Raw genomic sequence first — 15,525 nt, forward strand, 5'->3', positions numbered from 1 at the left:
AAATAATTTGGTTCATTTTTCATTTATTTTAATATCTCATTTTCGACCTAACGACAATTATATTGTTTGTTCATATACAGAAACTAACAAATAAACGGATGCAAAGGGAAGACCTTGCAAGGGGAACCTCGAGATAATGGAAGATTCTTGACAATAGACTTCTAGTGACAATAGAATGTATAGTAGAATAGCGAATAGCTAACTCGTAGTAATAGAATATAACAGACCATGGAAAATTAACAATAGAAATGTCTACATAACAATTCATTAGATAAACATTAAGAAATTATCTTTTTTACTAAATTTCACTCTCCATTTTATCATATTTGCAACATAATCGTCATAATGAGTCAAGGTTATTGCCTTAATTTGGCCCAGTTGTCTAAGATTTGGTACAGATAAAAAAGAAAGTTTCCAGAGAAAAAGAAACGAACCTAAGATGAACGTGTCCCCTTATTGGTATAGAGTGGGGAAAATATAAAAGAAAGTTAAACTGATCTAAGTTTTCGAATCATCCAGTGTCACTAAACTCATGTGGATGTGCATCGTAACTGAAATCAACAAGAACATTGAATATATTGTTTAAAAGTGGGTGAAATATAATTTCAAATGTGATTTATATATCTTCTCCTATACATATATCGAAGAATAAAATAAAATAAAATAAAATAAGTGATTGACGTTATAATGTTTTAAGCTATAGAGAAGAATAATTACATAAACTGTGTGCTTTTCATATTTTGATTATGAACATACTTACACGAGTGAGTATTTATTTTAATTTAATCCTGTGATATTATTAGGTGTTTTTTTATATCTTCAGAAAGTCTCTTTATACGAATATACTGAATTTAAATATGAATATTTAAAGTGAAAATATATTTTATTAAAATTTGAAATGGATAAAAGGAAACAGTGAAGATGAAATTGTCAGTACATTGCCCATTAAAATAATTATAATAATTTATTACATTAAACGTCTGTATTACTTGAATATTTTACTAATCTCTAAAATAATCTAAAATTTTTAAAAAAGTGAAAGGAGTATATTCTGTTTTATCTGAAACAAAAAAGAAATAATGAAGTTAAGATTCTCACGACATTGTACGTTAAAATGATTATCCGAGACCCAAGTAGAAAGCAGAATCGTCAAAGAAACGTCTTTGTAAATACACTCACGTATCGTTTTACGTGCACGTGTGTATCTGTATCACCTGACACATCACAAAGTACCAAGAAACGCCAGTTTCTCTCATCATTGATAGCATCACCGATGCTTATCACTGAATTCTGTCACGGTCCTTTCATTTTCGAAATTGAAGGAAACGTCAAAGACTTTCAAGGTTTTCTAGAAAAATGCTTTGTTCACAGTGAATTCAATTGGATCGAATAATTAAACAATTCGTGTCACATCAGAAATCAGCCATCAATCTTATTATTTTCATTAATTTTTTAATTGACTACGAATTTTAATTTATCACCTTTTTGAACACATTGACTGCCAAGCAAACGCTATGAAAATTTTATTAGATACTTTTATTTTCATTTTTATTTTTAACAAATTTTCAGCTATTATTGTCACAATATTTAATTAATAATACGTATAATGGATTTCTATGAAAATTTAAGTGCCATCCAAATAGGGAGGGATGATATGGCAGTCAGTGTGTTAAGGGTATTCAATTCAGTTTGATTCAATTTAATTTATAAAAAGCCAATGATTCATGCCTGTCCCCAGTACTGTTTTCTACTTGCATTTTTCATCCTGCTGCACGAAACTATTCAATCAGAGGAGATTTATAAACTTATCAGACCGTACAAGTATTATCAACGCAGACCATCGCGATGGCCACGATTTCACGCTGGTCACAAATCATCGAGGTTCTATCGTTTTGGAAGGATCCCATCGGAAGACTATTATTCACGCAGGTCAACTTATTACAGGTATGAATTGAATATTAAATTATATGGTAGGAAAATGATATAAAAGAAATAAAGAAGAATGAGATAATAATTCAACCTGTTTGCTTTTTATATTCATTCTCATTTATTCTTTCTCTGTGACGTAAATTGAACGATAATAATAAATGTTAATTTTCACTGTTATATTTTCAAGCAATGATATTTGAAATTGATAAATTCTTTGTATGAATTTACTAGGACAATAAATTAATTAAAGAGAAATTAAAAGAGGAATTTCAATATTTTACATATTGAATTTTGTTCAAAAATCAAAGGGAATCGTTTTCAATTGATTTCAGCTCGAGTGATTTGGTAAAAAATGGACGATGGGTTGTTTGTATAACAATCCGTAGGCAACAAGGCCCTATTATTGTTTACGAGGAAAATTAGTTTTGTTAGAAAAATTAACGAGATGCTTGTTCGACGTTTCAGGTATCGTTCATCGAGGAACGATTTCGATGGACGGGCTGAAAATCACCCCTATACTATTGTGATCCAATTACCTAAAGCAGAAACTAAATATAGGGATAATAATTATCGAGAAAGACAGAGAAATTATGAAAGAGATACTGTTCCGACGTACAATAATGAAAGTGACTATATTGATGAAGAAGAAGAAATGGAATCTAAAGTGGGCAATATTAATAATAAAAAAGTACAGATAAAAGTAAGTGGAGAAAAAATATGGAATACATTTTTAAACAGAGGTGGATCCATAGGGGGATAAAATGAATTTAAAATAAAATATGTATATTGTAAAATAAAATTACTTTTGCTAGTATCCTAATTTTATTTATTATTTTCAAATAAAGTAAATTATTTCCATTTACTACCTATTTCACAAAATGTCCAATTTTGAATCTACTACAATTTTGCAAATTGTGACTCTGTCTTGGAATGAAAACAAGGAAATCTTATGGAATGATATTCTAGAGGATGTCGTACAAGGAATTTGTCTTTATTTTAAAAATTCGTTGTTTGCATGCATGAGGCAACAATGAACATGACGAGGTGAATTTAAATCAAATTGTGATGCCTTCTCGAGCGGATGAGAACGGACATGCCGTAACATAATTCGAAATTCCAGAGTAGGATTGCAATTCTGGAATTTCGTGTGAATGCATTTAATGCAATGCAACCTGCGAATACAGTAAATTTAATGACCGTTTTAGTCACAGAATTTATCAGTATTACTTTTTAAACGCATTGTATATGAAATTTCATTTTAATAAAGTAACACATTGCTTTGAATGTCCCTTTAACAATGATCTACTAATAACTTTTCACTAACAGAAAAATTGAAAAATTAATAAAAATTTTCAAATTGTAGCCTAATAATGTTTTTTATATTTACAGATGATTAAAGGAAAAAATCCAAAGTTGCACATTCAAATTTCAAAATCTGATAATGAAAATAATTTGGAAATTGTGGATAAATCGAGCATCAGTAGCATGAATTTACCACGATTATTCAATTACAAGACCATTATTTAAAATAGAAACGTTCTGTATAATTGCAATCTTATCCAGATGATCATTAAACATTATAAATATCGGAATTTTTTATTTTGAAAATTGTATATTCTTCCTTGAAAGCTTTTTTTATAGCTAATTTTAACAAATAAATGAATGACCTGAATTTACAATCTGAATAATTTTACACAATAACAAACTCTGTTTTGATTCTTGTTATTATCTTTGATCTTCTGTCAATTAACCAGAAGCAGAGGTATAAATGCCACCTGAATGGAAGGAGTCTGGGTCATAGTCCTCTAAACAATAGTATTGATTTTCAGCCATGCCACTTTCTTCGTAGAGCATTGTTTCGCAAAAACGCGATCCTTTCAATTGCTTAATAATAGGAATGTATTGGGTAATTGATTACGAATCCGTTGAACCCTCAGAAAATCACCGTTCAATGAAAATAAAATAAAAATAAAAGAGGCAATTGTGTGGCTTGGAGGTAATACGAATTTAACACATTGATTGCTCGTTAGGAATTCATTCCTATTGACTTGCATTTAATTATCGAATAATTAAAAGAATTAAAGTTAAGAAAAATTATACTATTAACGGAAGGTAGCAAATGGAAAGTTTAATTGAGAAATAAGAGAATAATATGGTGACATTGAGGCAACTAGAATTTTTCTCTGATGTGGGCCACATTCTTTAGAAATTTTGGAAATTTAAAATTTTGAAAACTTAAAGTTTGGGAATTTTGAACTTCTAATATTTTGGAATTTTAGAATAGTGAGAGAGCCGGTCTACTTTGAATAAATGATTTCTAAGTTTTCAGATCAATTACATAATGGAAAGTGAAACTTAGCATTTCCATTAATTAGAAAATCTGAAGAAAATACGCACCGCAAGTATCACCGCGAAATCATAAATTCATTAAAATCAAAACAAGATTCTTCAGTTTGAAAGGCAAACAAGCGACAAGCTCCGGGTTTCAAAGAAGCCATTAATTAATTTTCTCGAGTAAGCGGATCCTTTCTGAGGGAATGCAAATCTTGTTTCGTAAAGGCGCAAAGCAAAACATCCGCAAAGAAGGCGGAACAACGACTCGGTAGAAAGGAAATTACTCGAAAAGGAATATTCATCTTTTCAATGGTTCAGCGTCGTTGAAACTTCTTATTGTTCGACGACTTTCGTCAAATTGTTCAGTCGTTTCCCTGTCGTTCTTTTCGACATTGTTGAGTTTAATATCAATGATCGAGCATTCGATGCTCGAGAAATCGTTCTCGAGCAGCTAAACAATGAAGAGACAAGCAAATACCGAGCGATGCCATGCCGTTTCTTGTCCCGCTTTACTCAAAATATAAATCGTGAAAATGACTGCCATTCGTGAAATGGCGCGAAAAAGAAAAAGAAATGTCAAAGAGAAGGAAGAACACAGACGCATATTCACCCGGGCATTTTTCTCAATGTAGTTTTTATTTCTAACATAATAATCAACGAACATGTCGCAATAATAAATAATTGTAATAATATACAGTGCTGTTGTTGCCGTTCACATCATTCTATCTTGATTTCTTTCGTTCAAACGCGGATTTTTCTCGCTTTCACTCATGTTTTTTCATTGGCTCTCCGTTCGTCCGTTGTACTATCGATAATGCGAAACACAACGTCGAAAAATACACACATGGGGTTTTTCCTTTGCTCGCATCGGTACGATACGTTTCGTCGGAAAATACTGTTTTATCCAGGGAAATTTCTCCCTTTGAACCGGGGACACAGCCACGCGATGAATATTTTATTATGAAAAGAAATTCCCTCGAAAGGAAGGGACAAGTTTCGTTATTCCGCTCGGAAAATATCCTCGGATGAAAATCATTTTCCAGTTTTCGATACAGTATCTCTATGGAGAATACAAATTTTATACTCGTATGGATATTACGATTCAATTACTAGAAATTTGTTTCTTTCTTGTAACATTTTGATTGAAATTTTTGAAAAAATAATTTTGTTTATTTTAAATATTGCTAAGAGATATTCAGTCCCTTATTTGATGGAATATATAAAAATTATCACTATTTAAATCTCTATTAAAATATTTTCTGTTTTCTGTAATTTGACTATGATTTGATGAAATGAAAACGTGGTGTGTGTAGTGTCCCTCTTTTCTTCTTCAGCTTTCCAAATATTACCCAATTTATATTATTAAATAAACTTTTGTTTGCCACATATTAAAGCAAAAAAAAATATTAGTTTTGTAATCTTTATGAAATATAAAATACATAATATACATATAAGGGAAACATTCTAAAAGCAACAGAAAGATTTAAATGAAGATTTAAATGAAAGATGATTCAGTATAATAGCATGAAAACATGAACTTTAAATACTGAATCATAATATTGATGAAAGAAATTCTACGTAGTTTTAATGATAATGTAAGATGCGTATAATTCGATTGTTTTTAAAGATGAAAGCAAAGCTCACAGAGAATTTTTCTTAGGAGATAACATCTAGCAATTGGATCCCTTCGCGTAAAACCCTTCGGCCACTTCTCACCGCGTTCTATAATCGTTTCGATCGATCCACGTCAATCCCTTTAAGAATATTCATCGCGGGAACGGCGATAATCGAAAATCGATAAGGAACGTCGGTAAGCAAAGTACACAAAGGATGAACTAAGACCTGACACTTGATACGACATTATCAAAGAGTTTCTCTTCGTCCTCGATTCGGATTAAAAAACAACATTCACTGTAACTAGTAAGCTAAAAGAAGGAAATTTATCACGAACCCTTGTCTCTGATTATCGTCACTTTGCTGAGAGATATTTCTGCATAAAATTAGAATGCGATGATTTAACCGTTTAAATAATAAAAGATGTAAACAAATCTTAAAAAGGATGAAAAAAAATTTGTAGAATGAAGATAGGAGATTCTTCATAGAATTCTTCTAAAACATTAAAATAAAATAGAAACTTAAAAAATTAATTTGTTATAAAATTTTTTCTAAATTTATACAGAGACATTTCAAATCCTTTAGGGCAGTGAGTCTTAATTAGTAGTATGTACAAGGATCACTAATGGTACGTGAGAGGCAGCTGAGTGGTACGCGGATAATTTATGCAATATACAGTATAACAATTTTAATATTGTTTGATAATTGTACAGTATCGAGCATGGTAGACTTCCCTGAGTTCAGGGATACCACCTCGTAAGTAGCCGCGGAGAGAATGACGTTGGAGGGGAAAGGGCCCCAAATATATACGCGCATGCGTAAGCGCGACGCTCAGCGGCGCGCTGATTGGTCAATTTTCAACAACCAAATGTGACTAAACTACTGATCCCATCGAAAAATGCCACAGAACTTTTCACTTCGATTTTTCGTGATCTATCCAGCGGTGTAGAGGTCTTCAGGGTATTTTTTAACACCCTGTATAGAATTTGTTAATATACTAAATTTCATCGCTTCTTATAATGTCTCAATTACCAAAGTATCACTATATACAAGATATTAATTCAGTAATAAGAAAATCCATCAACAGAAACACCAGAATACTTTTGTGACTCACTGTACGTCACGCCAATTTCATTTCGTTAGTCAAGAAACCCGGGCCAATAGGTACATCAAAAAACCCGACAATTTCGGGCGTTAATTACCTTTCGAACGCGTTACCACGAAACAATATTATCGGCAAAACAATTACCGGTTCGATACCCGTTCCATAAATCGTCAGCTGCCTCTCACTCTCTCGTTCAAATTATACCAGACATATTGCGCGACCAGTTTGCAGATGCTGAAAATATCGAGCTCACGTACGGAAGGGAAGAGAAATAAAATATAAATGGAAAAAAAAATGTTTGGCAAATGCATTTGGTTCGGTCTCCATTCGTATGTAAATAACTCGGCCTAAAATCAAGCCAGACATTCGCCGCTCAGCTGGTTTCATGCCAATATCGACGAGTTCCGAGAATCAGGACACGTAAAACGCGTGTGTCTGTCGCTATGTCGCTCATTACGCGATTCATAATTGGTGTCGACGTTCCTTTTCCCCTTTAAAACTACGAATCGTCCCGTAAAACCGAACGGCCATGATTATTTTCCAGCGGGAAAAATGGGAGATCGAACTGGTGCGCGATGACGTGCTTGGAAATTCGATCATTCGACGAACAATTGTTGTTACCGGGAAATATGGGTTGTGTCTGATGTTTGTTCAAATGAAAAAATAATTGCATTAATTAATCTCTATTTATTGATCGTTGAAGATTCTTTAATTAGCTCTGATAATAATTTAAATATCGCGATTTTTATCGTTAGAAATTAGGCAATTCTTCGATCAATATGAAATTAATTAATTAACATGTTCGATCTCAGGGTAACAGCTGTACGTGTTATTGTCCATTTGGAGTGGGTAATACTATTCCATTGGGTCTGAAAGTTAACAGTACCATTGAAATCATAATTAACTAACCCGTCAAATTGTGTTTAATTGAATAATTAATGAAAGAAAAGTTGAAGATAAATTTGAAAATTAATCTACCACACACTTAATAATTATGTTTGACTACTGTGGCAATTAACGTGTAAATTAGTATCTACGTGTATTAGCGTAAATTAAAAATAAAAGATTATATGTATGAATGCCGTTTGATGTGAACTGTCACCGCAACTAGATCAAGACGATCATTTTGATGTAATACAAAGCTGTCTTAGAAACTGACAGCTCAGTATCGTGTCTGACTAGTGCGGTCCGCTACTACTGATACCATCGACACCGACCGTCTTGGTTACCGCGGTCAATATTAACTCTTTGACTGGCAATATCCGGTATTCCGAGCGAATCAATTGTGTGATATACGCTACTTTATCTCGAAACTCAGCTGCAAGTGTCAACGACATAAATTATAAGCGGGATAATATGAAACTTGTTGAGCGTTTGTTATCACAAAGCCTGTTGCTCAAAAGGGAGATTTTACAAGTTTATTATAAATTTTGATAGATTCTTAAATATTTATTAGGCAAGATATTTAAAAAAATATTAAATTTTATTGATATAAGTAAACTGAGAAACATTTGAAAATTTTCAATGCTAACAATCAGACGTAACGCAAAACACGATGCCAGTCAAAGAATTAAAAATACTAGAATACGATTATCACGATAGGTATAGGTAATACTGTGTTTTATGTACAATATCCTATATTGATACTATGTTACAATTCTCTTACTATACATATATAAAAATAGAAGCGCGTCAATATGTGTAAATAGATCCGTGATCGTGTAACAATAACCACGGATATAAATTGGATTTTTCAGCTTTCTCTACTGTTTACGTATTGTCATAGAAACTATACACATTACGATATTATGTTCTCGACGGTGACGATAAATTTGATCACGATTGATCGATCGACTCTTTGGCTTCCTACGGGATTAAATATCGAGGATACACGGCAGCGTAAGAGCATTCCAAAAGCAACTACATTCCGAAACTTTGAACAGGTCCTTTTTTACATTTAACCCTTTCGCCCCAAAAAACGTATATTAGAGATGTGCAAGAACCCGAAAATTTCGGGTACCCGATCCATGGATCCGACCCGACATTTTCAAGTTTTCAATAAAAAATAATTCTAAATTACTCTAATAATATTTATGAAGAATTTTATAAAACAAAATCATCTTATCGCAAGTATGTTGAAGCGAAAGGGTTAATTATCGATACGTTTGATTAATTGATAATTAATGGCCAGGGTAGCGCACCACACGTGTCTGAAACGATATCTTCGTGCATATAATTTTAATATTTTAGAGTTACTTTTATCTGGATATGTACGAATTAGTTTAATATTATACATTATTTTATTTTATTTGCTTTGTGGTACTGTACATGTGAAGAAATAAAACCATATTAATAGGTTTTTGATCACAATTCATTATTTTTTATGAAAGTGGATGGTGGTGATGAATTTAAAGACCACTTTGTGACTTACCTGACTGTATAAACTATTTTCTGTTTAATAATAATAAACTAATTTGTATACCAAATTCATTGGAATGTCAAAGCAGTTTCGTTTCAAAAATTACTGAAACTCAAAATTGGATAAATAAACTCTTAACTAGCTGTTCTAAAAGCACGTAGTGCGAACGTCATCATTGATTTGTGCCAAAACTGACAATGACGTGCACGTGTATGGAAATGACGTCTGGGAATACGTCACGTGGCTCTTCCGGATTAGTGGCTTATTTAGTTTCAGTACAATAGTGCATTTGTATTTAATTTTACCTCAGTTCCTTTAAATAACCATAAGTTTGTCAGAATTATATTATATCATTGCAATACTTGTTACACTGTCAAAAGAATTATTAAAATGTTTTCCCCTAGTTTCCAGAGAACTAATAAATGCAAACGAAAATATAACTTATTTATCTGCTATGCAGTGTAAACGATGTTAAATATTTTACTTTATATAATATAATGAATTTTTATTAGAAAACTTGGTGGTTTAAAATAAACGAAAAATCTTGATAATGATTGAACTTATTGTTAGATAGATAAATGTGTTTGAAGATAATTCGAAAAAATGTTCTTCTAACAAGAAACAATGTATTTCATTGATCTTTGTACTGTATCGCGTACACATAATCAGAAAAACTATAAATAATTTAACTTCCACAATACAAAATTAACAGTAAGAAATCTAAATCGCTTCGTGTAGCAACTATTACAACAATCATCTAACCAATATAAATAATTACACTATCATTCATCAATTTCAAGTCACCGTCTTAAATTTCGTTGTATCGTGAACTCTTTAGCACTCAAGAAGTATTGCTTGTAATATCTCCTTTCCAAATATCCCAAACTGAATATATTAAAAATTAAACCGAAACTAAAATATTACAAATTAAAAAATTGACTTAAATTTAAAAAATTAAAAGTGTTTGATCTTTCTCTTTTTTTCCAACCATAAATTAGAATTTCGTTTTATTCGATCCATGAAATTTATAAATAAATAAAATGGGCGCATCCCTTTTATAAGGTTTCTTTTACATACATTTTAGCAATTAAAAGCATTTAAAAGATGAAGTGTTAAAACTTGTAGCTTTGATGAGAGCATCCTTGAAGGGTTAAAACTTTAGCTCTTGAATAAAACAATATTCAAATTTATGGCTAAGGAAACGAAAAGAGGTCGAATACTTTTATTAAAATAAAAAAAAAAAAAGATAAATATTACTGTTCTTAGACCAAAAAACCAAAAGGCAAACTACATCCATAGTTTTTTAATAGAATAAAAGATAACTGTTCCAACGAATCAATACCTCCTGAAAGAAAATTTAATAAAATAAAAACTTTAATTAAAATAATAATCCCAATACTCACAAGCAGCAGCATTAACTCTTACACGCATCCTGCTAACTCTCTAAACTTACAGTGTCCATTGTTCGGAATTTTTACGGCAGTGACCCATCGGCGTCAACTGAAACACGTGTTTCCTGTACAAAAAAGCATTGTTCACGTTACAACATCGTTTTCACGTAGCCGTGAAAATCTATTTTCCGACGAACGTAGCGCAAGATCAACGAATCACACACGTCAGCGAGCTTCATTAACAGAAACGAAACGCGTTTCGCAACAAACGGTAACACCTGATCGTTGTTACATAAAACGTACCACCTTTTATCACATCCTTTGCATCGATATCACGTCACACTTTTCTCCACGATTTTATTCGATGCTATTTCTCCTTCGTTTATCTTCCATTAGAACGTTTCCTTTGTCGTTTCGAATCGTTTGTGCGTCTTATAGATCTTCTACGGCCACGCTCTCACACGCGGGGATTATATAAACATAGAAACATACAAACACACATTGTTTTCTTTTTCTTTTTTGTTTTTCGTCACTACGTGGGTTTCTATTCGTATCTCGCGACGCAGTTAGTTTTAATTGGTTAATCTTAAGTTCTCCTTAAAACGATAACTCTCTGCTCTGTGTTTAACCCTCTCGGTAAATTCAACTACAATTATTTTACTCGTTTTTTATTTATATTTACTTTTTAATTTTTATCTTTTTTTGGAAATTTTCGAAGCACTTTATTGCAGGTTTTTTTTCTCATTTTAACGAAGCACTTATTGCGTTTTTTTTTTTTTTTAAGTCTGGAGATTACGCTCGTTTCTGTATCCCCTCGTCGCGTATATTCTTCCCTCGATTTGTTTCTTCTGTGTTTGATGGTTATGTGTTTTATCGGTGCTGTTATTGTTGCTCTTGTTTCTTCCGTTCTGTAGATTGTTCTGTGACTGTGATCAATACTCCTTTGTTTTAGGTGAGAATGTAACATTTGTTTGTTATTGCATATCGAATAGTGGATTTTGGAACATGGATTTGATGACACAATGGTATCACAAATTCGCAGTAATGGCAATTCTGATATTTTGTAGTTTCAGAATTTTGGAATCTCTGAAGTTTGTAATTTCGAAACTCTGATATTTTGAAGACTTGTAATTCTGTGATTCTGAAATCTAGGAAATCTGAATTTTGAAGATTTGTAATTTTGGAATTCTGAATTTTTGAAGATTTGTAATTTTGGAATTCTGAAATATAGGAAATCTGAAATTTTGAAGAATTGTAATTTTGGAATTCTGAAATGTAGGAAATCTGAAATTTTGAAGATCTGTAATTTTGGAATTATGAAATATAGACAATCTGACATTTCGAAATTTTGGAATTCTAAAGATTCCAAAGTCTTCAATTTTGGAATTTTTAAATTTTAAAATGGTGAAGGCCCACATTAGATTTTTAAAGATCCATTCTGGCCCTTACCAAACTACACCAATCATAAAATTTCAGGCTTCAAATTGATACGCCATAAGTCCTATTTGGCCCTATTTTTATGTCATCAAATTGTGTTAGACCTTCTATGCGTTAAAGTGCATCCGTTGACACCCAAGCTAATAATTTAAACTTTTTGCATTTTTGTTTCATTGTTTTTTTCTTTTTTTAATTACTCTTTGACAACGGTCCTCGAGCTCGATATAGTAGTTCAGACGTTGACGCATGATTTTCTGGTAGCAGGAATTGTCGAGCGGATCACTCGTTCGAAGGAAATTAATCGCTTCCTCTTTTCGCCGGGAAACTAAATGACTCGCGTTGGAAATTCAATCGTTCATTCGATCTCATGGCGTGACACGCGAAATTCGTTTTGCAGGAAAAAAAAGGGACGATGCTGTTTACTGCAACGAATTATTCAATTGTAAAAAAGTTCGCGTCAAGCGGTTCATGAAGAAAAAAGTGTCTACTATTGTAGAAGAAAAATATGAATTTCAAGAGTGTATTGATTTATGATACTCGTTCAAATAAATGGAAAGTGTAAAGGATTCAAAAATGAAACGTGCGATTCGCTGTTTCAGAATTGCAAGTTAACATGTTGGAAAATGGAAAGCCAGATGGAAGACAATGATTAATCATTATTCGATATTAAGGTCACCGGCTGACGTGATTTATGATACGATCTTGCGAATTAATATTTCTACTTTCATTCTGTTAGAATGAATTGTAATAATTTTAACATGTTAACTATCGCATATTCCAACAGGGTGTTCCATGCAATTGAGCCCAGCTGTAGCTTTAAAATGATAGAAGATAAAAAAATATGTTATTAAGAAAAATCAATGGAGAATCACATGGTATAATTGTCTGCATCGAAAGTTGAGATGTTTCAAGGATTTCAAAATCATTTCTATTTTTTAAAATTCAATTGAGTACTTCGTTATATGTCATTTGAAGCGTTTTTTCATTTTCTATAAAAATGTGTTAAGGCACTTGGGTCGAAAAGTGGTTAGCCCAAAAGATATCTTAGGGAGAGACAGCGACTTTTCGGAAAAACTTATTTTAAAGTGCTTCTGTAGACGTCAAATTCTCTACAGAATGTTATTAAGGTACTTGGGTTGAAAACTGATCAGTTCAAGAATTATCTGAAGGAGAGACAGGGAGATCCTAGTAGTCTCTCCCTAAGATAACTTTTGAACTAATAAACTTTCGATCCATGTATCTACGATACATTTTTATAGAGAATAAAAATCGTTTCGATTGATATATAGCAAAGTACACAATTCCAACAAAAGATTTTAGACCCTAGGCTGTCCTTGTCTCTCCCTAAAATATCGAACTGATCAATTTTCGACCCAAGTACTCTAATATTTTTTTATGAAAAATAATAAGATATAACGTTTGACGTTTATGAATATACACAATTCCGTTAAAAAAACTTACCATTTAATATTTTCTAATTACATTTTTTTATCTTCTACCATTTTGGTGTGATTCATTAATTCAAGAAGAAAAAATGGCACGAACGATAATAATTCCTAAAACCCTTTACCATTTTTAACGAGCATCATAAACTAATTATGATTAATTAAATTCTATCGTTCTCATTATCTGAAGTGACCGAACTCGAGGTTATCGAAAATATTCTTAATTCACTTTCTGCATTACATATCCGTACCACGCATCTGCTCAGCGTTCCCTCTGAAAGACTTAATAATTATATTCATTATAATCACAGTCGATGGAAGGGTGTACACAGCGGCGGCGATGTTCGTCGAAAGTATACAATATAATAATCTAATTTCAAACCATTCCATAAGAACATCCGCCGAATTCATTATTGAAAACTACAACTTCTGTCTTTTTATGATTGGTATCACGATCCCAATCGAACGTCGAGCCGAATCCCTGCCATGAACGGAAGAGGAAGTTTAAACAACGCCAGTTCGTCACGGAGATCGAACAGGAGAAACAGATTACGGAAGAACCATTTGCCGAGCGAATATACCTACGTATAAAACACCTCTCTCCCTTCTTCTCCTTTATTCCACCTTTTCGCTATCCATCTTCAAACTCGACCGGATGTTCCTCGTTCCAACGTTCGAGCTTCTAATTCCAGTTACGAGCAGCCCTTCCCTCTTCTTACTTCCTTCGGCTTTCATCACCTGTCCGGGCGTCTTCTTCGTCCCAGTTTTCCCTCCGAAACTTATCAAAGTAGTTGCCCGGAACTCTTTAACGAATCTCAGCTCGTGTCGTCTCCCTTCGAGCACGGTTCTTCTCTCGCGAAGAAACAAAGAAGAAGAAGAGACGCGTTCCAGGACACCGTACACTCGACTCGGGGACACCATACACCCTCCATTCGCTAAACGGAACACACGGCTTTGGTTAACTTATCGTTAGGTAGGTGCACGTGTTACGTGGCTCTGCGTGTTGTATTGATAATAATGTGTTCGTAAGGCGTAGCACTTGCGGGATATGAACATGGTCATGATTCGTCGCGCATCTAATTCAAACCCAAGTCTCTTGACGAGTATCTCTCTCTCTTTCTCTCTCTCTCTCTCTCTCTCTCTCTCACTTGCATACCACTGACACTGGGTGCCCGAGCGTTTTGCTTGTCGTCCGTGTTTGTCCTGGTGTCACGCGACCACGCGGGCACAACACTTTGATGGATGATAGGCCGTGTGATTAGGAGCCGGACCACGCGGCGACGAGCTTCAAAGGAGGAACCTTGGTTAATTGGTTCAATTTGACGTGATTTCGACGGGGCTAGGCGGAACGCTGCGGCGACAAAGAGAGCAGAGGCACGCTAGCAGGACCCTCCCCGTCAAGCGACCGTCATACTGGCGTTTCAAACGTCACCTGGAACAATCACAGGTGAAGGAGTTAGAAAGGACTATTCCTAAATTCCCACACAGGGGTCGACATTTATTTAATGGTCGAGGGTAAAAATTTATTTAAAAGTTTATTTAAATTGAATGATGGAAGTAATGTAGGATACTGGCGGAAAAATTATGGCGTTTTGTCTCGGGAACCGTCCACTAGAACTCGTCAGTGGGGCTGACGTGGACGGTCCCTGCTCTAGACGCCTCGGTCCTACATTTTCAGATCTTATATACAGGGTGCTCGACAACAGGTCGGAGATTTTTTAAGGGGTGATTCTAGGGATCAAAATAAGACGAAAATCAAGAATGACGAAATAGCGTTTGTGGCTTTGTATTCCAGTAATTAACGTTTAAAAATTCGAGTTAAAAGCGCCTGAAACCTGCAATCTGCCCCGC

At 33.5% G+C, this 15,525-nt stretch overlaps 2 protein-coding genes across 2 annotated transcripts in view; one reads left to right on the forward strand and one right to left on the reverse strand.

Moving 5' to 3' along the window:
* The first annotated feature begins 1,717 nt into the window (after positions 1-1,717).
* On the forward strand, positions 1,718-3,456 carry LOC117609008 (uncharacterized). The gene is made up of 3 exons (XM_034334835.2): positions 1,718-1,944; positions 2,362-2,629; positions 3,319-3,456. Exons 1-3 carry the CDS (start codon positions 1,718-1,720, stop codon positions 3,454-3,456), a joined length of 633 nt encoding a protein of 210 aa, XP_034190726.2.
* A 3,812-nt stretch (positions 3,457-7,268) lies between these two features.
* LOC117609033 (popeye domain-containing protein 1-like) overlaps positions 7,269-15,525 on the reverse strand; it is a 69,342-nt gene continuing 61,085 nt past the window's right edge. The window contains exon 7 of the mRNA XM_034334869.2: positions 7,269-15,106. Within this exon, the coding sequence (XP_034190760.1) occupies positions 15,083-15,106 (24 nt within the window). The 3' untranslated portion in view covers positions 7,269-15,082. The remainder of the gene's footprint in view (positions 15,107-15,525) is intronic.

This window comes from Osmia lignaria, chromosome 14 (assembly GCF_051020975.1).
Source record: "Osmia lignaria lignaria isolate PbOS001 chromosome 14, iyOsmLign1, whole genome shotgun sequence".
Lineage (NCBI taxonomy): Eukaryota > Metazoa > Arthropoda > Insecta > Hymenoptera > Megachilidae > Osmia > Osmia lignaria.